This window comes from Micrasema longulum, unplaced genomic scaffold, assembly GCF_059751315.1.
Source record: "Micrasema longulum isolate JH-2025_06_02 unplaced genomic scaffold, ASM5975131v1 h1tg000075l, whole genome shotgun sequence".
Lineage (NCBI taxonomy): Eukaryota > Metazoa > Arthropoda > Insecta > Trichoptera > Brachycentridae > Micrasema > Micrasema longulum.
The window spans coordinates 14,445-42,320 of NW_028277282.1; the positions used below are offsets into that span (position 1 = coordinate 14,445).

At 31.6% G+C, this 27,876-nt stretch overlaps 1 protein-coding gene and 1 long non-coding RNA gene across 5 annotated transcripts; one reads left to right on the forward strand and one right to left on the reverse strand.

The window, feature by feature from the left end:
- LOC148284936 (uncharacterized) lies at window positions 1-17,998 on the forward strand. 4 transcript variants are annotated; one of them, XR_015823394.1, is made up of 3 exons: window positions 1-110; window positions 1,157-1,386; window positions 17,019-17,998. It is a non-coding gene; the product is annotated as an uncharacterized LOC148284936 (long non-coding RNA). The 4 variants fall into 4 exon arrangements; XR_015823396.1 differs by lacking the exon at window positions 17,019-17,998 and adding an exon at window positions 4,190-4,522; XR_015823395.1 differs by having other exon boundaries at window positions 37-114; window positions 17,019-17,732.
- On the reverse strand, window positions 2,248-27,683 carry ana3 (rotatin homolog anastral spindle 3). The gene is made up of 29 exons (XM_088232568.1): window positions 27,559-27,683; window positions 25,672-25,864; window positions 24,907-25,032; window positions 24,411-24,656; window positions 24,037-24,206; window positions 23,576-23,786; window positions 22,687-23,169; window positions 22,451-22,595; window positions 22,164-22,325; window positions 21,963-22,084; window positions 21,647-21,870; window positions 20,744-20,889; window positions 19,522-19,746; window positions 18,053-18,329; window positions 17,783-17,958; window positions 16,556-16,867; window positions 15,615-15,844; window positions 15,338-15,497; window positions 14,152-14,264; window positions 13,961-14,075; window positions 13,655-13,877; window positions 13,397-13,566; window positions 13,076-13,267; window positions 12,378-12,737; window positions 11,423-11,803; window positions 10,157-10,335; window positions 9,119-9,368; window positions 7,255-7,361; window positions 2,248-6,966 (listed from the first exon to the last, which is right to left on the reverse strand). The coding sequence occupies exons 1-29, from the start codon at window positions 27,678-27,680 to the stop codon at window positions 6,820-6,822; spliced, it is 5,967 nt and encodes a 1,988-aa protein (XP_088088694.1). The 5' UTR covers window positions 27,681-27,683; the 3' UTR covers window positions 2,248-6,819.
- Between the last annotated feature and the right edge of the window lie 193 nt (window positions 27,684-27,876).

Below are 27,876 nucleotides of genomic sequence, written 5' to 3' on the forward strand. Positions count from 1 at the left end.
CGGGCGCGCGCTACTCTGCGCGAATACAACTGAAGATTTGTATACGAAGTGACAGCGCGGTACCGAATGACAGGCGCGGCTAGGAAACGTAAACCGGGAAGCCGGCTTATGTAGGTATTATCAAATTTAAGCTAAGTATTTAACTTAATTTGTAAAACTCGAGGCTTCTACTTTGATTATTAGCATATTTTACCTGACGTTAGGCCTCTATATCGCTTTCATCGGAGAATATTTTCATCCTTATTCAAGGTTGTATTTCCTTAAATTTATAGTTTGTAAAAATATTTTCACCTACAAGTCTCGAATACAATAATAAGGCTAGGCCCCGATTACAACGGGAAATTATCTTCAACTGTCTATAAAGTAAATTCAAATCTTCACTATGAAAAATAAAATATTAATATAATTTTTTTTTAAATCATTTTCAATCATAGATTACTGATGAAGATCTTTAAATTTTTGTAAATTTTTCAACAGAGAATTCGATTTTATTTTACAGACAGTTGAAGATAACTCTGTTAACTTCCCATTGTAATCGGATCCCTGGATCACACAACATAATACGAGTAACTAAAAAGCCAGACCCGGAGATTACTGAAAATTCACTATTTTTCTTATATAGAACATTAGTTCTTAAAGGTATTTATTTAGGTAGGTACTTGACTTAAATTAAACAAGTATTACTTATTATAATACAACTTAAGCAGTGCTACTAGGACCAGCTTGATTATTATATTTTTCATTTGAATGTGATTTTTTGGCAGCCTTTCTTGCTCTGGTTTATTCAAAAACTAAAAAAATAAATGTAGAGTCATATATCTTTACAATTAACTCCGACATCACCACATCGATTGATAAGCGGTTTTCGCTCGCTCGTCCATAAAAAAAACTCCCATTAAGAAATAAACGCATTCTTCAAAAGCTTCACTAATGGGGATTGAGAAAAATTTTCAAATTACTTTCGGTAGTTCTCCGAAATTTGTAAATTTCAATAACTGAATCTACAGGAAATCAACTGAAAATGTTGAAAAATCAGATAAATGAGGAAATATTTTCTTCAATTTATTGATCTCTTTATATAGCCGATCCTCTACATTTATTAAACCAAGCGATATAATAGCTTCTACAGCATCTTTGTAATTTATTGAAATTTCAGATCAAATTTCAATATGACAGTTCGGGTCCGGAAACTCCAGCAACAAGTACGCCTGTGCAAAATGTGACGGTATGTAAATTAAGAGAGCAAGTTAGGTATGCCAAGAGGAGGATTCTCGCTTTCACTGTCCTGTCTGAACCAAAGATATACGATGCAAATCTGTATCCCGGATATGCACCATTCAAACTTGCAGACTCCAGGTTGAACCCGGAGAAGTGACAGCCCTACAGGTAACCTACCTTCAATAAAATCTCACTGCCTACAACAGCTTCTCTTTCTACCTTTTTTTAAGTATATTTTTTTGCACCACAACAGGTCAAACAGTCCCAATTACAGTAATGAATTACAGCACAAAACACCCAGGCTTGAGAAAAATAACTTTTTTGTGTTCTTAGGAATCGAACCCGGAACCTTCCGTGTGTCAGATAGGTGTCTCGGCCATTACACCACAGAGGCCGCCTTTAAAATAGTAAAGGTATTAAAAATTCTTGTGAAATTTAGTAAATAAATATTAGGGGTTTTAAAGGGTTAAAAGAATTGGATTTTTAACACCGTTTAGTTGAAAGAATCGTATTTTAATAAAAACTCAGGTTTTCTGCACTATTACTAAATTGTCAGGAAGAAAAATGTTTGTAAAAAAATTTTGAAAAATTTTCCTGTGTTGAATCTAGTGTAGCTAAAAAAATCCAGCTTTAGATTAGAAAGGAATAGAGGGTGTTTGGATAGGTTAAAAAACACCTGTATAATAAATATACCATTATTTATAACATAAATTGGTGTGCATGAAAAACTAAAATGAAGTGCTTAAATATTTACAAAACAATGTTGTCTACTGACTGCCATGATAGATGGAAAACTAATTCTCGGCATAATTCATAATTAATCTAAAAATATATTATATAATAAGAAATTGTTTAAAAATGTACTTCTAACCTCTGAGTTTCATTTACGTCACATTTAAATGACGTAAGTAATGTTTAACAAATACACATATTTCAAATGTATGTTTTTAAAATAAAACATATCTTTCCTATTAAACTAATTCAGGTACCTACAGTATTGTGCGAATTAATGGAATAAAATTCCTTGTAATCATAAAATACGTTTTTTATTAATACATATTTTGAGTTACAGGTGACGTACAATCATAAAATAATTTTTATTTAATAAGATGTATGTCCTCTTTTTGCTTTTATAACAGCCTAAACACGTTTTGGCATGGAATCAATTAAACTTCGGCAATTTTCTTTTATTGTCATCTCGAAACCACATCTGAATGACAGCTTCTATCATCTTTATCTTGGTGGTGCAGTCCAATTTTTATATCCTAGATCTACAAATCGCCCACAAATTTTCTATAGGGTTAAGGTCAGGTGAACTTCCAGGCCAGTCTAAAAGAGGTATCTTCTTATCATTGAAATACTTAAGCATGAACTTCGATGCGTGACAAGGAGCTGAGTTCTGTTGAAATACAGCCCCACCATTAGGACAACATTTACTCAGTTCTGTACTCAAGTGCTGCTTCAATAGAGCTTTATACTTTAGGCTATTTATCATTCCTTCTATTGGTATCTAAGATCCGGTCCCCATATACGAAAAGCAGCCCCAAAACATCTTCTTCACAGGATATTTCACCGTTTGGTCAATATGAGCCACAGTAAGTTTTTTAATCCCCACATTTTCTAACAAATTTTGTGCGATATCCCTGCACGAGAAAGTGTATCTCATCTGAAAACAGCACCTTCCTCTAGTCTTCTACAGTCCATTTGGTATAGTTTCTAGCCCAAATGAGCCTTTGCTTCATCATACGTCAGGAGTTGTTTCATCAAAGATATTTCATCTTGGACACTAGTTTTCGGTTTTTTCCATATTTCCTAATTCTCTTTGCTTCAACTGACCCTGTTTCTCTTTTCTGCTTAATAATCTTGCTGACTGCTCCCTGACTCACAAAACATTCATTTGCAATCTCCTTCAGAGTCATTTATGTATGTTCCCTTAAGGTTATAATCTTTTCTCTTTTCCTCAATGTGATATCCATGATTTAAACTAACTCAAAAACACGGTTTAATATGCAAGCAATTTATAAAATTAGTCCTTTGAGAAAATGTAAAAAAAACAACAGATAGTACACCTTCAAACACCAATATGAGCTCCCAAAGGATTAATGGACTGTAAGCATAGAGGTATTATATATAGAGTTCACAACAGAGCACTCCAGGCGTCCAACTGAATTGGAGTGAATACAATCCAGTGCTCGAAACCCCTCGAAACAAGCGGTCGGTGACACGTGATCTTTTAGTGACGAATCTAATTTATCATAAAATGTCATCGTGTGTGCCAAGATATTGCAAAAACTGTACCAGAAAAGTTGGGAAAAAAGATGGATTAATTTTCCACAGGTAATCATTTCAAATTTTTTATTGAATTATTATTTTTGACATACTTCTACACAAAATGCATCTTGCGTTTTTATCATAAGAGCTATTTTACAATTTAAAAAATACGCAGAAATGCAAGAAATTATTTAACACTCAAGTGTTTTTCCCTTTAATAGTTTATATTTGTTTCGTACTGTTAAAAATATTTTAAATATAGGTATATTGAGTTTAGCATTAAAACAATAAATAGGTAGGTATCACCAAAATATTATCCACAATACGGCACTGGGAAAAACCCAATAGCTCTTCCAGATCCAGATTCTACTTTTCATAATATTAACTTGGCCAAATTTAATGGTATTGTCTTTGAGTTGTATCTATAAATGATACACAAAGTTATTGCAGAAAATATTAAAAATATGTATCTATAAAAACTGTGTTGTTTTCACATTTCATTTATCTCGGAATATATGTTGTTGAATATTTAGTAGCAAAACTGTTTTTATTGCCATTATAACCTTTACTAATTCCTATGGTAAATTTTGTTTGGTGCGTTGCCCTATTCACTAATAGGTGCCCTATGCAAGAACAAGGGAAATGATATAGGTATAAAAAAGACTTCCTTGAGGCTTTCTAATTAAGCTTTTTGTTTCAGCCTATAACCGAGGGATGTGAAAATGATCTGAGAGCTTTTCCACCATTATTGCACATACCAGTATCGGACGCTGAATCTATTTTCAACACCCCTAGAAAAATTATTCTGAAACACCGAATGCGAAAACTAATTATGGTCCAAGAAAAACAAACCAAAAAATTATTTACTAAGAATCGAAGACTTTTGAAAAAGAAGAATTCCTTGATGGACACAGTCAAAGAACTCAAAGCAAAATGCCAGATAGATTATGAAGTTGAGAGAAAATTAAAGGCCAATGCTGAAGTCATCAAGTTATACAGAAGTCTAACTGAAAAAAGACAAAAAGAAAAAAAAGGTAAATTTACTCAGCACTTGTGTAAATTTGCCCTCACGTTAAATTACTACTCACCATCGTACAAATATGTTCGACATACATTCGATAAGACATTACCCCATCCGGGTACTAAGTAGATGGTACTATACGATTAACGCTAAGCCGGGTTTTACGGTAGAGGCATTCGAAGCCTTTCAACATAAATATAGTGCGGTACAAAATAGTGGGAAAAAAATGACATGCGCTTTCATTTTTGATGAGATGGCTATTCTTCAACAAAAATTGTGGAATGGCAAAAAACCATTGGGTTAGTTGACATTGGCTTACGCTCAGAAGAAGATAACCAAATAGCGACAAAAGCCTTAGTTTTTATGGTGGTTTCATTAACCGAAAATTGGAAGATTCCCGTTGGATACTTTTTGATCAACGTCACGAACACAGAATTGAAATCAAATTTGATGACAATGTGCCTCCAAAACTGTCATGATGTAGGGGTGGAAATGGCTAGTATAACTTTTGATGGTTTCTCGGCTAATCTCAACGCTGCCGATATACTAGGCTGTCAGTTGACAGATACAAAAAATATGAAGACGTATTTTACTCGGCCTTCTTCTGGAGCAAATGTATTCATTTTCCTTGATCCTTGCCACATGATAAAATTAGTTTGAAATACCTTTGAGAGTAAAAGACTCTTATTTGATAAAGCTAACAATAAAATCAGATGGCAACTTTTCATTAATCTAAATAATTTGCAACAGAATAATTGCCTTAAATTTGCAAATAAACCAACTCCTCGAATTAAAATCCTCTTTGTTTCAAGACTCACATGGGACTATCAGTTTCATAACAATAATAAATAATATCTTCGATATAATGAATTCACGGAAATTCCACACTTGCGGATACAAACATCCATTAGACGCAAAAAACAGAGAATAAATTTTTATTTTTTTTGATACTGTTAAAGAATACATTCTCTCCCTTAGTTTTATAGTAAATAAAACAGAGTGATAAAACGTAAAAATAAAACACCTAGAATAATCATTAACGTAACTAAAAAACTTTTAGTGGAATCCGCCAGTAAAACAGGTTTAAAACGGGTGAATGTTACACAGTGTAAAGTAGCCACTTAAACCAGCCATTGACAGGTCATAAGCCCTGTAGATGCCTAGACTTCTATATTACCTTCTCTTAAATGTTCTTCATCTCTGTTGTAAAATGTTAATATAAACAGCTCCCCAGGGAGTAGAATCCAGTCCTTGTCTACAAAAATTTGGACAAACACAAAATATTGTTGACAAATTTTTATCATAAAGTTCAAAAAAGTAAAGAAATAAATTCGAAATCGATGGAAAAGGGATTGTCCCCATATCAAAATAGTACATTATGTCTTCAGTTTTGCGATAAAATGTAAAGACAAGCATAGGTTTTTAAGGTATTAATCGAAACCTTATGTTTAAAATATTTCCTTATTTTAAGTATTATTCCAAATTATCAGTATTTTAAAAATTATAAATGTTAATATTTTGTCCCCAAAAATGTCCATTTTCAATTTTTCCATTAAATTACCAAATTCTTGTTTCTGAGTTAATTACAAAAATGACGATCCTTTTTTGATTGGTTTTTTTTTTTAAATAGGTTGATGTGATTTTTTATATTAAAAAAAATTCAAAACAAATATTATTTTTTTTGTGTTCTTGTATTTGTGCCACCCCTGTCATAAATACCTCTTCGGGTCTCCTCTGATAGGATGAACGTTTTTACCCCGTCCCCCTACCTTCTGCGTCCTGAGAAATCGTGAGACACATTTTTTAACGATGTTGTTCGGAATGTCATATCTAAATATAATATATCACTGACTGTAAGCCATAATTTTTGGCGCTAAACAACTGTCAAACTGACATATGAGTGTTGCTATATGTAAAAAATGACAATAACTACTCTTATTCCATTAATTCGCACAATTCTGTATTCCTTGTTTTATTCAAAAACTGCTTATATATCACTTTTATATTATGCTAATTGAAACTATATAAGTTACCTTGCAATAATTAGGCATCACTAATGACAACAAAAATTAAAAAATGAGTCTGCGCAAAATAACAAAAACTAAACTAATAATTAGTGAATAGCTTCAGTCTTTTGGCTCGAGATGTCTGCTCTGTATGCGAGGCATGTGTGCTCTGTATGTATGATCACCTTCATAAAACATTTTTTAAATGAACATGGCTTTAGCCATTTTTTTATTGAATCTGTGACAAAACTAACAATTGGTAATTCTTAAAACTCTTAACTGATCTATACAATCTTCAGCAGCTCAAGTTATTGATATAACTTTGTTTACGTAAGTTACAATGTGAATAGCTCTGTCAGTCTCGGAATTGCCATTCGAAGTATACTTTAAATGCTGCAAAAAATCTGTAAGCTTCCTCGTTAAGTGGGCCGTCCTCAATGACAATTTAGTCTGTAATGTAAAAAACATATTCTAGTTTAACACCCGTAAAACATAAACATTAATTATGTTAATTGTTGTACAATGAAACGTGTTGGAATATACACATAAAAAAGAGGCTCTTGGTTGTCAGTAATGAACGTTTTGTATGCTTATTATATATTACCAAAATACTAAACCTAAGAAGAGTACATTAACCCATTCAGACCAGAATTAATTTCCATGGATGTTAAAAATATTTTTATTCTGTATGTAGTAAAGGAGTTGGAACTTTTTCGGATACACTTAAATTTGACATACCTTATGGTGATTAGCTCCTAATGCCCAGAGAGCTCCGCAGACCACCAATTTATCTGGCATTGGTGAGTCCGATGTAAGAATAGTCGAAAACAAATTGAGAAGTTCAGCTAAAAGAAAATTTTAGCCAAATAATAATTTTAAAACAATAAACCAAATAATTCATAATCTCTCTAACTACTTAGTACGAACCTTAGAGTTATAATTCACTCCCGCTTAAAGAGAAGCCCTTTAGCTCTATTGCATAAAACAAAAGCGTTCCAAATTTTTTGTTTGATTTTTAGTTTAACAAATGTGTAACGGACGGTTTCACTTTGCGCTTGCAATCCTCGACCTGAGTAGTACATACAGCCCGTTATATTGCTGCAAATTGTAGCTAACTTCGTAGTTGATAATCATAGAATGGTTTTTGTCCATACAGGCGACCCCCTATTAGCTGGTGGCGTATTATTACTCTAATATACGAACATTCAAATTTTACGAAAGTCTATTTTTGTTTTACTTAACATGGCCTTTCCTAAATGCCAGTTATATAACATAATTTCTATGTTTATATTATATACCTACATAAAAAATATGTTAGTCTTAGAATAATAACCTAATAGAGCTCATATGGTAAAAAAACATTCTATGATTATTGACCACGAAGTTAGCTACAGATTACAACAATAAAACGGATCGTACGTACTTGGGTTGAGAATTGCGAGAGCAAACCAAAACTGTCCATTACACGTTTGTTGTTAAACTAAAAACCAAACCAAAAATTTATAACGTTTTTGTTCTATGCAATAGAGCTAAAGGGCTTCTATAGAGAACTATTACTCTGAGGTTACAGTCCTACTCAAATAAAAAATAAATAAAGTAAAATTATAGGTAGTATTTAAACTTTTATGTTAGAAACATATTATGTATCAAAGAAACGATACATTATTATAAATTAGTATTTTATACACAAAAAGTAGATAACAGCCTTTCATAATATTAATTGTAATAATCTTAAAATAATATTTACTATTTTTGTAAATTAAATGATAACATAACCCCTTTAGTAGGTATTTATGTTTTTTTATGATAAATTAATAAAACAAAATTAACTCATCAAAAAAATAATTGCTGAAAGCAATTTAAAAAAAAATTGTTTTGGTTTACAAATATTATATTTTTTGTGTTTTGTTATTTATTAAAAACATAAATTGCCATATTCATATTTTATAATATGCTAAGCTCGCATTAAAAGATCAAATATACATATTATTTATACTTAAAGCATTAACTTTGGGTCAAACATTTTATTAAATGTTAGTAAATAATTGTATAAAAGAAGAGGTAAGTCGGGGTCTACATTCAAGGCGCACAGAAGAAATGTGGTAATGTGTTTTGACGCTGCCTGGTTGAGTTTCGATAAAAACTAGTGCCTCGATATTCAAGAATATAATATATTTGTGAATACTGACCGGCTAATTTTTATCGAAACTCAACCGGACAGCGTTACAACACACTACCGCATTCTTTCTGTGCGCCTTGAACGTAGACCCTGACTATAGATATGTCATGAAATAGGTTGACATAGAACAGTCAGTTAGTAGTTATACTAACATTTTGTGATATTTTACAATTTACAGTAAAATAAATGCATGTCACTGGAAACACATTTTTTAAGATTTTAATTTTTACTTAGTATACCGTATTTTGCGGACAATAAGGCCATAAGACGCACCCCAATTTTTGGTTGAATTTTCAGAGTAAAATATGGTCCAAAAAATACGGTAATTTCCCTAGAAAAAATTGACATACCTTTTATGCATTTCATTTTTTTTATATACCATAAAACTTGTAAACTAATAATTTCTACGGCATTGTAAAATACCTGAGCCAAGAAGTCGGGGCCGATTGAGTGGATTAAAAGCACAATTCCTCAGAACGGGCAGCATCAGGCCATTGGCCTGGTGTACTAAAGCACACAAGACTCCCATATACTCCGCAACCTTCACCTGCCCCTCGGGATATCGAGATAAAGTGGATATAAACTTCTCCCATATAACTTCAACCTCTTTCCACTGTTTTTGTCTCTTCGTAACAGCTGGATGCAGTTTGTTTAAATTGGAAAGTATTTCAGTCTATAAAATAAAAATATATTATTGGACATAATCCAGTTCAATTTAAATCCAAGCAAGCATATCTTTGGCGAAAGTTGTTTACATTTTTATACTTACTAGTACAATGATTAGTTTCTAAATCTTAACAATTTAGAAAACAAACAAGATAAACAAAAGTATTTGAACATCACAAAAATAATAATTGATAGCAAGATTTACAAATTTACTTACATATGTATACAGGGTGTTCTTTAAACCCTGTTACATCCGAAACCACAATGATCAGTATGAGAAAGAAGACATATTGGCACATTAAAATAATTTTTTAGAATGACTAAAATCTTAAAAAATAAAATATAGCAAAAAAACAAATGGTTGCTTACTTCTGCAGGGGATTTCTATATTTTATTTTTTTAAATTTTAATCGTTATAAAAAATCATTTTAATGTGCCAATATGTCTTCTTGCTCATACTGATCATCGTGGTTTCGGATGTGACAGGGTTTAAAGAACACCCTGTATATTGTTACAAATATATTTTAACAATCATTTTTATATTTTAATGATGTTTACCGGTATGATTATGATCAAGAAAAAAATCAACAACATTTATGGCATTCCAAGGGGAAAATAAGAACCAATAACTTTATAGCGCTCTTAGGCCAGCAATATTTGCAAACATTGCGAAATTTATTGGACTTATTAATGGTATAAACAAATTCAAATTGGATTTATAGATATATTTCATGTAGACTCTAAATAGTATTAATCTGCATAACAATGAAGATGGATTATTTGTGAATAATTTACCTTAAGAATGACCGCTCTGCAGTGTACGTGTGAGCAGACATTTTCCAGTATTTGAAGACAGCCACGTAGAGTTGTTAGAGAATGTTTACGTGTTACAAGATTCATCTCCTTTCCAACCAGATCTATTATTTCAACTAACAAAGATCTCACACCAACTGTTGTATGCATGGCCTGATTAGCTGTGAACAATAAAATATTGCATTAATTATTTTTAAAATACACCATAAATCCCATTTTTTATTTATTTATTTATTCATTCAAAATTACAAAATTAAATATTTATGAACTTATTAAGGCTTTTTAGGCTATGCCCGTGTCAAGCCACAATAAATAACAATAAAAATACATAGTAAAATTAAATAGATCAAATTATTATGACATAGAATAACAATCTAGAAAAAAAGGTAAATGTAATAAATAATCCAAAGAATACAATGCAAAAAAGATAATCAGAAATAATTTTTAAAACATAAAATTATACAAATTGAGAATCACAGATAATCAAATATACAAAATAGTGGTATCAATAAAATCAACAAAATAATAGTAAAATATAGTAGTATTAAAAAAAACAAAATAAGAGTATCATTTAAATCAACAGAAAAAGAATATATACATAAAAGCATACTTGAAATGATAATTGAGATATGTTTTCTAGAAACTCACTCAATACTATAGTAAGAAATAGGAGCAATAAATCATATGCCAAATAATAGTACGTACTGAATTAAATTAAACAAAAATACATAATGAAAAAAAAACATAAAAATTATCAATATATATAAAAAGCAAATAAAAGTAAAAAGTATGGAAGGAAAGCAGATTTGTAAATTTTTGCTAATCTCGAACTTTAAAAAAATTGACAACCTCGTCCCTATATTATATTACAAGCATATTGTAAGTACATAATATGAATGATGAAGTAATTGATTCAGTTAAACTATATCTATAAATACATTATTCAAATTACCGATTCTTTGTTTACTTATGGAAACATCTTTCAATATTGTTCTCATAAAGATTAATGTTCACAATATGTATAAAAAATCATACGAATATGTATGAATCCTTTTGATACATCTAAACATTGCGATCTTTTTGTCCTTTGTAGAATATCTAGTACTGTAATAATTTTTCTTAGGATTTTATGTAATTTATTTTAGGCCACTTTTAAAGACAAAATTTCATTTTTCAATTTGATAAATAAATAAATAACACTAAAATAGTTAATACTTACCTTTAGAAAGCTTATAAAAAGTAATTTACCTTTTGGACAGTTATTTGTAAACACACATAGCATCTGTATTGTATGGGATCGAATTTCACTAGTGGAAACACACCAGAGCCACAATTTATTGAGAGGGATAATCAAATTATGGTTTACACTCAGCTCCTTAGCAACAGTGCAGTTGGTCATTATATTGCAAAGCAACTGTATTGTCTGATCCAGACAACTCAGGGTGGGATGGTTACCTTTGCGTTGAAGGATTTCTAGTGCCTTGAATTCAGTAGCCATCGCATACTGCAGTTCGTGTAACGACTCTATTCGGTTTTGAATAAAACCTTCACTGACTGCATAAACTTTGGCTTCTTCACTCACGGCAAATAAATTACATAATCCCAATATTACGTACACACCGTCACTATCTAAAAAAATATGTAAACATTTTTTAAATGTAAAAATCACATCATAGGATAAATTATTAGGTAATAAGGTAAATATTAAAGACCAAATTTATGAGGATATATTTATCAAGAATAAGAATTATCTTAGAATATATTTAAAACAAATATTTCAATGTTGGGCACATTTCAACTAGTCACAAATGACTTTGAAGAAAATGGTATAGCGGGATTTAAACCTTGGAGTCCACAAAAATACTTATAAATTCTTGGTTTCGATCAAACGAACTGTAAGTTGCAATGAACCCTTTATAGGACAAATATTTTGTGTTGATTTGTCGTACAAACCTAATTAAATATAACAATATTTTGAGCTTGTCCAAATGTTTGTTGACAAAAGACTGGATTTTACCCCCTAGGGAGTTTTAAGATTAACAGTCACGAGCCCTGTAAATCCCTAAGCTTCCATATTCCCTTTTCTAAAATGTTCTCCATCCGTCTCAAAGTTTTAATGATAACATAACACAGAGGTTATATTTTAAGAAGTTAAGGATGTTTGAATTCATAAACAGGCTTTGCATATTCTAGTATGATTTACCTCTAAATGTTGAGTTAATATTGTTTCCTAAATGTAATGATTTAAATAAATGTAAAAATGCATAACAGATATCTTCACTCAATACAGAATCATTTGATACTGGAATATTTAGATCACTTTCAGAATTATTCCATTTAAAAACAAATTCATCATGTTTGCAATTTTTCTTTAGGATGCCAATCACAGAGCTTTTATTTTCAGAGTTTTCCAGGTCCAGTGGAACTCCTTGGCTTTTGCAGAGAGATGATGTTATTGTTTTATCGAGAACATTTGATAAATCAACTGATTTAATTACATCGGCATATTCAATATAACTGTTTAGCATTTTGGTCAGACAAAACACAGCGGGAAAACAAACACCTGTAAAAAATAAAAACTAGATAAATTTTAGAAAAATTAAAGCTGGAATTTGATAGAAATATAGATAACGCTATTTTATTAAGTATGCAATTGGTGCTTTATTTTTGGTTTTTATATAGTTATTTTGAGGTAATCACTACTGTTGTAATAAAGTTCACTGTATTATTTTCGAGACATTTTCCATACTCTTGCTTTCTATCAATCGTCTTTTCTGTACTTCTTTTACTTTTCTATTATCAATTTAGTTAAAAACTAACCATCCTCAAAGCTATTTATTTTAAAAAAATCTATATTGTATGTTACATATTATAAAAGCCTAATAAAAATATATCTGTTACCTTTGAAGTCTTGGTCACCCAACGACAGTAATAAAATTTGAAAAAAGCTTAACATTCCAGATTCAGAAAGAATATTCCATATGCAGTTAAACCCATTTTTTGTCTCAGAAAGAGATCCAACAAATAAAAAAGACCATTTCCACATTTCAAACAGAGCAGCGTTGTATTTATTTGTTTCAATAGATTTTAGAGCTGAAAATATTCACACAATAAATGTTGAATTCTGGCACAATTCTATAAAGAAAACTGAAATTTATTTTTAAAGATGCATGAGACAGCAGAGTTGAAATACACAGTAAATATCTTAAGGGCAATACATACTTATAAATTGGGGTGAAAATAAATTCAGCAGTGCACTGACACAATCCTCAGTATTGACCAACATTGCTTGAACTTCCGAAGACATGTTTACTGCCTTATGTAATGTTCTACATATGGCTGTGATCATCACTATTTTTTCTTCACTGTTTGGAACTTTCAACGCAATGCATCTTAAAAATAAAATAAAAGGATCATTCATCTTTCAGATTCACAATATTATATGTATAGATCATTGAATCCAGATTGCTCCTTTTTTACCTGAATAAAATCCTAAAAAGGCCAGTTTTCTCCATACTCTGGGGAATATCATCACAGAACAACATTATATTGAATATGACATCACTTAAAGCAGAAAGTAATCGTACAGAGCACTTCGGTGCGCTGGTAACGACTAATTTTAAAGGCACCGTTAGTTCGCGCTTAGAATGTGCCACTTCAAGCTTTTCCCGATTGGAAAGAACATCTAAAGATATGTTGTCTCCTAGAAAAATAGTGATCGTAATGAACATTACAGATAATTATCAAATTATAATTGGTATTAAAAAACAATAGGTGGAATATTACCAGTTTCAAATTCTTCGGTCTCAGACAAGCAAATTTTGGTCAAAGTTGTGGCAATTTTTTCATAAAAAACAGAATTGAAGAGATGCATTCCATTATTTCTTACTGACCTTGATAACTAAAAATAAAATTATTTTGAAATTGAACACACACAAAATGTTATAAACAAGAGTATTTTTTTTTGTATTACTCACCATAAGATTACTTAATAAAATGGCAGCTTGCTCACGAAATAGGCTAGCTTCGGTTAAATCTATTACTTTGGATACAATCATTTCCATTACATTACTATCATTTTCTTCAAACCCTGAAATTGCTTTAAGTTAGATCAGCATATTCTAAATCAATATAAATAAAAATCATATATAGAATTACAATATGATTGGTCTAAATGACATAACGGGAGTTTTCGGTTAGCGGCTATAATTATTTCTAATCTTTGTAGATTGTCTAAACGATTACCATTTTTATTAATTTGTAAAATTTCTACACCCGTTTCTTGACTAAAATTCTGGTTTTCGGATATAAGATGATTTGCGAATTCTGAGAAGTTATTATTGCTGATTGCGAGTAATTCTAAGTTAGTTTAATTCCTGATGATGAGGAAGTAACCTCGAAACCGGACAATGTATAGCTCTTAAGTCAAAGTGTTTTATACAAATTTATAAATAAGTAAGTGTTATATTATTTAAATTACATTATTATAACAACTGATTTATAAACTTTTCTTTCCTTCCATACTTTTACTTTTATTTGCTTTTTATATATCTTGATAATTTTATGTTTTTTTCACTATGTATTTTTGTATAATTTAATTTAGTACGTACTATTATTTGGCATATGATTTATTGCTCCTATTTCTTATATTTCTTACTATAGTATTGAGTGAGTTTCTAGAAAACATATCTCAATTATCATTTCAAGTATGCTTTTATGTATATATTCTTTTTCTGTTGATTTAAATGATACTCTTATTTTGTTTTTTTTTTTAAAACTACTAAATTTTAATATTATTTTGTTGATTTTAATGATACCATTATTTTGTATATTTGATTATGTGTGATTCTTAATTTGTATAATTTATATTTTTAAAATATTTCTGATTATCTTTTTTGCATTGTATTCTTTGGAATTTGATTATTTATTACATTTACCTTTTTTCTAGATTGTTATTCTATGTCATTATAATTTGATCTTATTAATTTTACTATGTATTTTTATTGTTATTTATTGTGGCTTGACACGGGCATAGCCTAAAAAGCCTTAATAAGTTCATTAATATTTAAACTAGTTTAATTTTGAATGAATAAATGAAATGATTTATGAAAAATAAAAAATCTTGCATTTACAGTAAAAGTAGAATAAATTAAATAAACATACTATCTCTGAGACTAATGACAATTGCCGGTTGAGTAGATAATCCAGAGAGCAGCTTGAAGGACAGACTTCGAATAATAAGGTGTCGTGATTTGTACCACAGGAGACAAGCAGAAAGAAAATTATCATCTTCTGGACTATTTGAACAGCTATCCAGCCAAAACTAAAAGGAAAAAATGGGTACATAAAAATTGAGTAAAAAAAATATTTTTTTTTCAAGAAAGTATCATAAACGAGTATTTACTAAAATAATTTACTGACTACCTACTGACTGACTTACTTGCATTTTTTTCTTGTCACATAATGAATCTTCCAACAAATGGCATAACACTATAAAGCAGTTTTGAACTAGAGCTAATCCTTTGTAGCCGGCGTAGTCGTTACTAACGTAGGATACACAGAGAATACGTGCCATATGTTTCATGAGGGCATTTTGTGAATCTATATTTGTCTCTTTTGAATTGATAAATGTCAACTGTGTCAAACATTTAACTAATTGACCAACATAAGCTGAAAATAACAAACGAGTAGATATTAATAAGCATTTTTATCAAAACTAATTTAAAACATATGAGGCATATTTTTTTCCCTTTATTTAGGCCTTTTACCAAAACTTGATAGTATCATCGGCCGTAATAAAATGTTAAAAAGCATTTTATAGAAATAACCTTAATTTTTATTTTTTTACGATTGAACTTATTTTGTTCTACAGTTCCTATTATTTTCAAATTCTTACAAAATTTAAGAAATTATCAGTAGTTAGTGCTACATTATATTTAGACTTTTTTATTTACCGACATAAAACACTCCAGAAGAGAATACTTTTGGCGGTTAACTTAAGTTATACATATTTACAATGATAAGGCTAAATCATTTATTATTATTTTTAATAAAATATACATTGACCTCTTCAATATACTTCAAATTTAAACTGTTTGTATTAGATATTATTTATTGAATCGACACCATGTAACACTTTATGATGAATTATAATAAAAATAAAAACTTTGTTAGTAGTGTTACACATTTATTATACATATACACAACGACAGTTTCAGGAGAGCACTCCTCTCATCGACGGGTGACGAAAAAAACTATCGTTTTGTGGATGGGAGCAGTGCTCTCCCGAAACTAAAGTTTTATTATTTTTAAAGAATAAACGTCTAACACTAATAAAATAATAATAATGTATATATTAAATTAATAAGTGGTTTTACTTACCTAGGCTGAAATAATCAAAAATATCAACTTGTCCAAGGCAGTCTGTTAAATGATCTTTAAGATTTTCCCATGCAATATTCAAATCTTCATTATTGAAATCTTTGTCATCTGCATCATGTTGATATTTTTGACAAACTATACAAGAGTTACTAATTAATGATATTATATTTTGGCGGAGACTATTGGGAGTTTGATCGGCATTGTCCGTCCAGTTGGAATCCATATTAGAATGTTTTAGTAATGATGTAATACCACGAGATGTATCGGTAATAGATCCTATTATCCACGACACAGAGGAGATGTCTGTACAGCCTAGAATTAAAAATTGGATTAGGATTATTCAAATTTTCCTAAACTTTAATAAAAAGAAAAATAGATCTGATAAAAGCCTAAAACACATTAACAAAAACATAAGAGAGATATCTGCACATCACATTTACTCTTGACCAAATTTATGTTTCAGAGAAGACTTTGGATCGAGAAAGTTGACAGCTTTAAATACTTAAGAGTTCACATAACTGAAGATGGAAGCATGCACAAAGACCTCGCAGCCCGCCTTGTCTGGAATTCTAGTCTATACTCGGTCAAAACGAAATGCCGATTATTCAACCCTTGTATAGTGCCAGTACTCCTATATGGATGCGAATCTTGACACCTTACCAAAGCTCAGAACACCAAACTTCCAGTTTTTGAGAGTGGGTGCTTGAGGAGAATATTAGGCATAAAGTGGTTCGATTTTATAACTGACATTGAAGTCCGAGAACGGATGCAGCAGCCTTCTATAACTAGTGTCTTGAGGATGAAACGGTGGATTTGGCTAGGACATGTGCTGCGCATGCCTCGGGAGAACCTAAACCCAAGTTGCCTGTTCTTTAAACCCGCGGGCTCATGCGGTCCTGGAAGGCCGCCGGTGGCGATCTTTCAGCTTTATTCGGTGGAAATAAGGGATGTGGGATTGACATAAGAGGAGGCGAGAGTGCTGGCTGGCGATAGGGTCTCCTGGAGGCAACTGGTATTGTCTACATGCTCCACTTAGGAGCGGATGTGGAAAAGAAGAAGACTTTGGGCTGTACTTTTCTGTTGAAAGTTATATATATTTTTGCGTGAAAATAATTAAAATCATATTACGAAAAACTTGATCAAATAAAATTATGTACATGCTTTCTGTATGTTCAAGTATATTTTATCCTTAATTGCGAAATTTCTACTGATTATTTTGGTACAAACCACTGATTATAAGAGATTCCAAGAATGTAGACAGGCATTTTGTCACATTTAAGAGTAACAAAGAGTCGTTAAGACTTGCTGGTGAGGATGAAATAAAACGAGCGAATGTTCCACACCAGGGGAGTGCTTCTACGCCAGATATTTTATGGCCACTATCAGTAATAAGTAATAAATACCTAAAACAGAAATAAAGAATTATTACAATTACCAGAAAAACCTCATTATTAAATAAAGATTAAAACATGTTATTTGATAATATTATAATCATACCCATTCAGTGTATCTAATGCCTTATTGACAGTTTTGTGTGAAGTGGCATTTTGTATTTGATAGAGTGCGGAAACACATCCCTGGACCGGACTGCTAGCTTTGAAAATAGTTAAATCTGAACTTGTCATCATAAGGCACGAACTGAATTCTTCTAATTGATTAGTTGAAGTGTCAGGAATATACGGCCATCTGACTACTTTGTCAACACCACCATACCACTCCACACACCAGAAAATACGCAGGTAATTACTTATACAAGCATCTTCCAATAATGCCCCTGGAATAGAATTGTTAGAAATAAAAATTTCATCTAAACATAAAAATTGTGGAAAATTATAACACTGTAGTTTTTATAAAGGGTTTTTCAATTGGTGCGGGTAGATTTTGTTTTGATGACATCTGTCAAATATTTTTTTTATTATTCAGTTACTTATGCCAAATCACCATGGCAAGTTAAACAATTGAACAGCACGTTCAAATGATAAAATTTTATTATCAAAATGAGTGTTCGTTAGTGCAAACATTGCACGCATTGCGCCCATTTTACGGTAGACGTGGTGGCCCTTCACAGTCAACTCTTCAACGTTTGGTAGCCAAATTTGAGACAACCGGTTTGGTAATCAATCAGCCAACATCTGTACGTTCAAGGAATGCAAGATCGGCCGAGAACATCGCCGCTGTCCGTGAAAGTGTACAGCAGAACACGAGGCAGTCGATTCCTCGCCGTGCACAAGAACTCGGCCTTTCGCAGACTTCAACTTAGTGAATATTGTGTCGGGATTTAGGCCTACACCCGTACAAGATTCAACTGACCCAGAAGCTCAAAGTTCATGACCATAGACAACGCCGTTTGTTCGCTGACCGGGCTTCGAATCGTTTGGAAGACGACCCCAAATTTTGCCGAAAAATCATTTTTAGTGACGAGGCGCATTTTTGGATGAATGGCTATGTTAAAAGCAAAATAGCCATATATGGGACGACACCAACCTACGCGAGGTTCACCAGGTGATAATGCATCCTCAAAAAGTTGAGCCGGCGGCGTTATTAGTCTGTACTTTTTCGAAAACGACGTTGGTGAGGCGGTCACCGTCAACGGCGAGTGCTACAGAACGATGATAACCAATTTCTTATGACCCGAATTGAACCTTATAGACCTAGACGACATGTGGTTCCAGCTAGACAGCGCTACGTGCCACACAGCGGACGCCACGATTGACATTCTGCATGAACGATTTGAGGGTAAGGTTATCTCTCGCAGGGGTGATCTGAATTGGCCACCAAGGTCATGCGATTTGACCCCACTAGACTTTTTCTTGTGGGGTTTCTTGAAGTCGATATGCGAGACTAGCCCGAGACCACAACCGTAGATTTATGTGTTTAATAAGGCAGACAAAATTTTATGAAAACTACTGAACATTACAAAAGGCCTTTATTAAGAAGGACATAATAAAGACTAAAATAAAACTTACCAATGTTATCTTGTCTTTGATGAGGGCTAATTTTGCTATATGACCTGCATTTGAAAGGGAAGTTTGTTTTCTTGACAATGCTGTGTGGTAAAGATAATTCACTATCAATTTCTTCATTTGCATTTACGTCGCAAGTGTTTATTGTCACATGCGAAAATGACAATAAACATAATAACTGCGCTACAGTAATAGTAAAATTTTCTTCATCTGGGAACAAATATAAAGCTGCAAGTAAAAATAAAACCAGATTATCTTTAAGTATATTTAAGTCAATAAATTGTCTAGTAAACATGACAAAAATGCACCCCCAATAAAATAGTCTTTGCACAATACACAAAAGAAAACTGACTTTGAGTTGAATATATTATACGGAATAAACTATGAAAAAAAATCTTGCACAAGCTAATTATAGGCATAATTCAAGCATGATTTAACCACTTAATGGTTTTATGACACAGTTACATTAAGACCCATCAAATCCCTTTAAAACAATGCTCAATGTCATCTAACTGGATACTCCGTTGATGCTGCATAGAGAAAGGCGTTTCCGTAGGCGTCATTTGGAGAAGACCTCTGCAGCAGTTGAACGTCCCATAGGATACCACCCTGGTATCTCACCAATGTAGGATTTGATGCATGTAGGTGCATGGGAGCTCCTACCCAGTTGTAGGTTGAGAGAAGAAAACGATGTTGATGTTGATGTTTGATGAGTATTTATTGCATGCAGAATAAACAGGGTAACAGAGAGAGAACTGTGTGACTGTTTACTAGAGAAATTGAGCAGTGAACTACATGTTGTAACTGACTGAGTAACTTTACTTTGTTTGTCTGACTAAGTGACTAAGGATGGTACTACTTATATATAGTAATTGTCCAGTGTTCACTTTACTTCTTAATGGGGTCTTGAGGTCGGGTTTTGTTTCCCTAGCTCTCAGCAATTTGATTTTCACTCGTGTCAGGGATTTGAATGTTTTCATTTGGAAATGCACAGTTCTCCTTTAGCACTGTCTTCCGGGTAATCGTAGGTTAGACGACAGTAAACATTGTTTTAAAGGATGAACTTGTCAGTACTGTTACCCACACTGTCTGTTCTTTATGACAATTGACATTTCTTTAACAAAATCTAATGTAATTTTTTGAGACGAATCTAAATACAATATGCAGATATATGCTGGGTACCTGTATGTCTCAGTAATAAGGTGAAAATGTAGTTTTTACTCACTTCTCAATACGTTTAGTAAAATATCTTGTTGCTCCGCTGCCCATTGTCGAATAGTCGCGTTGCAATAACACAGGCTATTCAATATAGAAACACAACTCATGGCAGACTCTGGGAAACTGGTATACTCAAAGGTGGTTAGGGATGCCCTGTTACAAAAATTACCTTACTTTTTATATGTCCATCTTTATAGTGCGGTGTTAAGGAATTAGCCGCGCCATTCCATATAGTCATTCATGATTTTCATAATAATCTACTACATGAATATATTTAAAATGGTTAATTATCAATTGAATATTAAATCAGTAAACCCCCTAGAATGTGGTGGATATGACACAATATATAATGAAAAAAAAAAGAAGTTAAGTTGGTTCATAGCTTTAAAGACTTTAAATTAAATTATTAACAGATTGAATCTTGGCACAATTTGATTCTTACTTAGAACACAGGTTAGTTGTAAAAATAGCACGATAAACTGACATATAAAATATCTGCAAATATAGAATTACAAACATTTCTCTTAAAAATAAAACTCTCAAATTATATAATTTTATTTTGTTTAGACAACAGGCCAGGAGGCCCAATTATAGGGGCGAATTACACGCGAGCACAGAACACCCAGCTTTGAGAAAAATCACACTTGATATTGTGTTCTTACCGGGAATCGAATCCGGAACCTTCCGTGCATTAGTCAAGCACCTTAACCACTACAGCACAGAGGCCGCAAATAAATATCGATCAGAATATAAATTCTTGACAAGTGAGTGTTCTGATAGAGAATTGTATCCCAAATGATATGAGCAAAAATTTATATATTTTCCAATTTGGAATAATTAAAAATTGTTATATTTTAAATTTAATAAAAACTTATATTTAACATACTAATAGGTTGCAAATGAAACATACTTCAAGTAATGCAAGATAATTTTACATCCATCGTTCCCAAGAAAGGCCTCATGAAGGGAGGGTTGTTGCAACATAACAGCCAACTGCGCCAAAGCTGATCTACGGAAAGAGGGATCTATATCGGGAACATCACCGGCACCATCAACAGAATTCATCCCGCCATTTCCTCTAACAGATCGGTTATTTAAATTTAATAAAGACATCACTTGGTGAAGAGATCCTTTCTAAAATATAAACCATGTTGCATAAATATTTCAAATAAATACATTTATACATAAAAAAATCATAATTATGTTTTAGTTTGAGACAAACTTACTTCATAGAAAGATTTGTCGCCGTGTTTGATAATACTAAAATTATTGGGAGTTACATTTCTCATCATGGCACACAGAATATCAGGTCTCATACATTCGTGTTTTGGCAACAAATTGTCTGACTCTGTAAATAAAAAAAAGTAATTTTGTTGATGTTTTAAAATAGTAATAAATAATATAAGAAATATAAAATGGTAAATAACCTTCTTGTAAACTTAAAAACTTTGTTAAGTTAAGAGATCCTTCCATCTGGGCTGTGAAACACCTTGAGAAAAGTAATCTGATATTTCCCATTATCAAGTCTATTTTTGGTATTAACATACACTGGCCAATTTTCAAATCCAATGTTTTTATCACAGACTGGCCTGAAATCAAAAAAAAATCAACATTGAATGCGAAAGAAGGATTTTCGCAATATATAACTATGCCAACTGCAAAAGTTGGTCAAGTTAGACATTATGTATGTAATTAAAAGATAATATCAACTAACCAAAAATATCATCATAAGCCCCACGAACATGTAAGTACGGCAATGTGGGTATTAGAGCTTCTAGTAACTTCTCCCATCCCTTATCTGACATTAAAAGTTTTCCTTTGAGTAAATGTTGAATTATCTCTTTTGAAAAATTACTCACCTAAAATTATCAGAAAAAAATATAATGGTTAATCTTTCATTATTTTCTCAAGCATTATAAAAATATTTGTAATGATTTTTTTCTTTCATACCTTTTTAGAGTCTGATTCCAGGCCTTGGCTACAAATTTCTATCAATATGGAAGAATGTAATAAAAATGCCAACGATCTTTCATCATAAATATTACCGGAATCTTTTGTTCGAATAATTCCTCCGAGTACTTTAATAATAACATCATACACAGCCGAATAGAATTCTTCTTGAATCCATTGGCGACTGTGAGCCATCAACGTTAGTGTGATGTATCTTACATCATTCATTATACTTGGATTCACTTTCCACTGGGGTAACTTGACGCAGAAAATATCAATGACAAAATTAAAGAACTGAATTTTTTTATGAAGTTCTAAAACGGGTAATGAATCTCTCAATGTTTTGATAATTTTAGGAGAGCCATTTAAGTTATTGTAGCTCTGGAGTAGGTTTACTGAAGCTCTGAGAGCGTAACAAAGTTTTTCGGCATCTACAAATAAAGCATATTTTTTCTGATCTTCGAAACTCGCTACATCTAAAACCTAAAAAAATTGAGTTGATAGTTAGTTGATAAAATTCTATGACAGCAAAAAATTAAAGCCAAAATAAAACATAATCTAGAACAATGATGATCACAATAAACGGAAACACAATTTATTTTTAAATTCTAAAAATTAAATTCACCAACTCCAAAAACATGTTTTAAACAATAAATTTATTGGAACAAGTTTTTACATTAACACTTTGATCGGATTGCATTTGGCAGGTTAGACTACACTATTTGGATTTTTTTTTACAAAATATCAAGTTCTAGCTTATCAAAAGGATTTAGTTAAATTTTGGCCCCTTCAACAATTTTTAAATATTTTTTAAAGCATAAATTTATAACAATCTTCAGAATTTTTTATTTTTTTAAATCAGTCTTTAATCTTATATTCAATTACTTACTGATATTTCATATTTCAATTTTTGATGCAGCTCAGGATGCAACAATAAGCAAGACACATCTGGCAGAGAGTTGTATAGACAAGAGATGAATGTTGACGGTACCAGAGTAGATTTATTACACAATTTTGAAAGTGTGATGGCAAAAGAAAGCAAACGTAAATATGTTATTCTGTATGATGAAACATTCAATTCGCATGTAGAGAACGATAATCTAGAAAAAAGTATTACAAATTCAGTTTACTTATTTCAGGACAACTTGCTGTTCTATTTCATAGATAAAAGAAAAACTTTACTTCCATGAAGCAATTGGATTTTATTTTTAAATGTTTATTCTTTTTAAAGTAATTTTATACAAACCTAAAGCAAAAAATATAAAATTATGTTTTCTCTAAATAGAATTTCAAACATTTTCTAATAGATAATGTTATTTATTACGTCAGGCATTTAGTAAATATACCAACCTGTATCTGTTTAGTACATCGCCAAGAGTTCTTAACACCATGATAAATTTCTGTGCTACTTGCTGCGTAAATTGATTTGCTTGGGGAACTATCCACAACTCCCTAGAAATTATTTTATTTAATACTTTACTAGTTTCAAAGCATAATGTTAAAGCAATGTTCATTTCCTTCTGAAACATAAAAAATATATACTTATTAAAACTCACATCTTAGAAGCTTTAAAAATATAAGTACAAAAATTGTTAAATATTTCAAAGGCCCATTAAAATTACATTTTACATTTAACAATTCAAAAATATAATTTTTAGTCGTTCAATATTAATTTAGACTTTGCTATAATAATAATGAGAAAAGAAGTAGGAAAACGCACTTACCATTGAAAATAATGTCTCATTTTGTTCTGCAATGGCCATTTGAGAAATACCCCGTCCTAAACTGTTAATAACGAGGTATATGGTATCGAGACAATAAGATGGCAAAGGTATTTGACTTAAAGCATCGCTACAATTAATAGTCGGTTCACGAAGATCATTTTCTGATAAGAAAATATTGTCCAACACACCCGCCGAACTTTGTGATGTTTGACTCCCAATATGGTCCATGCTGTGAAAATCTGTTTTCTGGGAAGAAAAAAGGAAATATAAAACGTATCTCCAAACAGCAATATATTAGTATAAATATAACAAAATTCTCTATTCACAATGCAGATTATAAAAAGCAGACAAAAATATTTTTAATTAAATAAAAAAATATCGAAAGAAAATCATTTAAAAGATAACAAAATTATGTTATGTTTAAATAGTAGCTATGTATGTAGAATAATAAATAGTGTTTCTCTATAAATCATTGGAGTAAATTTGTAAAACTTACTTTACTATGTCTTAAATGAGGATCATACATTTGTTGTATTCTTCTATTGAGTGCCCAGGATATTTTGTACAGAGCCTCCATTGATAACACACTCGTTTCTAAGCTCAGGATCATTTTGTACAGTTGCTGAAAATGGACAAGAAAAGAACATTTACCCATCTCCATAAAATAAACAGTCTACACTACTACATTGTAATTACTGTTTTAAACCGGTGTCATAAATAATGCAAATGTCATTATATTTATTGAATAGATTTATTTAACATTTATAAAAGGTAGCTTATTAGTGTGAAATTGTATGTTGCAAAAATATTATCAAAATATACTTGTAATTTTATGTTCGCCTTATAGAAATTGAGTGTCTTGAGTACGATGGCCTAAGGTTTGAAATGAAATAGACATTCGCATAATGTAAAAATACATAATATACTATACATGTTTATCTGTAAAAGTACTATCTATTTGTCTTAATCAAAATCTGGCTGAACCAAATTAGCACAGAGGAAATTTATTAAAAAATGTATTTGAGCAACATGTGTATAATATAAATTAAATTTTGAACACTGCTCAGTCCTCCTTATAACAGGTTTCCCTAGAGAGGAGAACTCTTAAATGGATTTTGAATTTTAAAAATTTAAATACGCTAAATAAAAAATAAGTAGGTATAGGTAATCTTTTATTTTTTTAAATTTAAATTTTCAATGTGTATGTTGAAAAATATAAGTTTAAACACATTGTTTATAAAAAGTCAAATAAGAAACATACCTGTATAATTTTAGGTCGATTCAGAAACAGTTCTGGGGGAAAATCATTCAAGAGAATATCGACAAAGAATCTTGTAGTTCGTTCTACTGAATGTGCCGAGCATATGGCTTCTTCAACCATTGATACAGTATTTGCATCTGTACAACAGAGAGGGCACCAGGGCATAAGATACACTTTAATGCCGTGTGTTGATCTACATTTAAATAAAATAATTATTATGAGTTACCTATATTTAAGATACAATAAACTAAAACACAAGTAAGACAGCATACAGTTAAAATTGCTTTACCAAATTTTTCATTCTGAACTGCATTATCACAATAAATAAAAACAAAAAATATGTTTTTGTTTAGGACTCTGAAGCCTTTTCAACCATCAGGACTGGTATTCCAAACGCTCTCGTGGCCGTATTTTTTTCTCGTTCAGGCTCGGAAAGGTTAAAACTATTTTTACAATTAAATGCTTTTATTGTTATTATGTACTAGGTGGACCAAAAAGTTTGGAATAAGTGAAAATCTGAGAAAACATTTTTTTGGTGGAATTCAGTTTTATTTTTCAACATTCATTCCTTTTAAATCGATACAGCAAGTCCGATTTTCTAACTTTTTTATCCCGTCCAATAAGTAGTCATTCGGAAGCTCTCCAAAACAGATCTCAGTTTCAGCTATGAGTTAAATCCTCATTTGAGTAAAACCGCTTACCGGTGAACCATCTCTTCAGGTTTGGAAACAGGTAGAAGTTGCTGGGGCCAGGTCTGGCGAATACTGTGGCTGGGGAACCTGTTCAAACCCCATTTTGTACAATTTTGATTGCCCAACTAACGATGAAAGAGCATTGTCGTGATGATAGAGAATTTTTTTCTTCTTCAGATGCGGCCGTTTTTTTACAATTAAATTTTCAAACCATCCAATAATGATAAATAATATGCACCAGTTATGGATTTACCTTTTTCAAGATATAAAATTAATATTACTCCATGTGCATCTTGAAATACGGAGGCCATAACCTTTCCAATCCATTGTTGCGTTTTTGGACACTTCGGAGCCCATTCGCCCGGAGAAACCCGTTATTTTTACTGTTGCATGGACTCTGGTGTGTGGAAATGTATCCATGTTTCATCTATGGTTATGAATCGGCGCAAAAACTCCGTTGAATTTCGCATAAACATTGCCAAATTCTGCGGGAAGTCGTAACATGAATTCGTTTTTGGTCCACCGCTAGCAAACGCGGCACCCATAGCGCGCAGAGCTTCTTCATACACAAAATGTCATATATGATATTGAATACACTGAAATACGACAACTTTGTGATCTCAGCTAGCTCCCTCAATTTCACTTTGGGGTCGTAACATAATATCATGGATTATTTCCACGTTTTCTGGTGTACTAATGTCTTTTGGGCATCAAGATCGTTCAGCTTCATTGGTGCGTGTAAGGCCACAACGAAACCACTTTTGAATCATCTTCATCGATGGTGCAGAGTCCGGATAATACTTATCTAGCTTGGCTTTGGTCTCGGTTATCGTTTACTTACGTAAATAATCATGTTTAATCAGAATTCAAAACTCAGATTTTCCTATTTTAAAAAAACACAGATGTTGGTTGCTTCTCACTACTGTAACTTGTAAATGCGTAAACAAAAATGGCTGAAATTTTGACAGGTGTCTAATGAAGGATGAAGGTTTTTATGATTGGTTCACATTAGTGCATACTAACGCCATCTCTTAGGATCATTCCAAATTTTTTGATCCACCTTGTACGAGAAAAAAATTTATAAATACAATTTCGAGTAGCACTAAACTTGATAAAGAAGAGGTTAAAAAAAAGAAGAAGAAAGATGGATGAGGGAAATAAAATGAGAAATTGACATTGTTAAAAGTATACGTACATGTCAGGGGTTCTCATTCCTTCTTTACGGGCCCAAGATAGACTATGATTAGAAATATGACCAATTACTGAGGTCTCTCCTCCCAGGTGACCTGATTGTTGAGTGATTGTTTCACCAGTCATGGGGCCTTCTATAACATCCGACCTGTTTTAAAAATAAGTGTTTGTATTTTAAAAAAACCTTAAATTTATTAAAACAACAAAATTTTGAGATCATCCAAATGTTTGCAAAAAATGACTGTATTTCATCCCCTAGAGAATTATAAACATTAACATATTACAACAAAGATGGAGAACATGTTAGAGAAAGATATTTGGA

What these genes read in the sequence shown, in the direction of transcription:
- ana3 (XM_088232568.1), bottom strand. Translation starts at nt 27,680, where the DNA reads ATGACTGGTGAAACAATCACTCAACAATCAGGTCACCTGGGAGGAGAG. An exon ending in TTTTGATTATTTCAGCCTAG is followed by an intron (nt 15,845 to 16,555) that starts GTAAGTAAAACC and finishes TGTTATTTTCAG; the next exon opens with CTTATGTTGGTCAATTAGTT. An exon ending in TGTCATTAGTCTCAGAGATA is followed by an intron (nt 14,265 to 15,337) that starts GTATGTTTATTT and finishes AAGCAATTTCAG; the next exon opens with GGTTTGAAGAAAATGATAGT.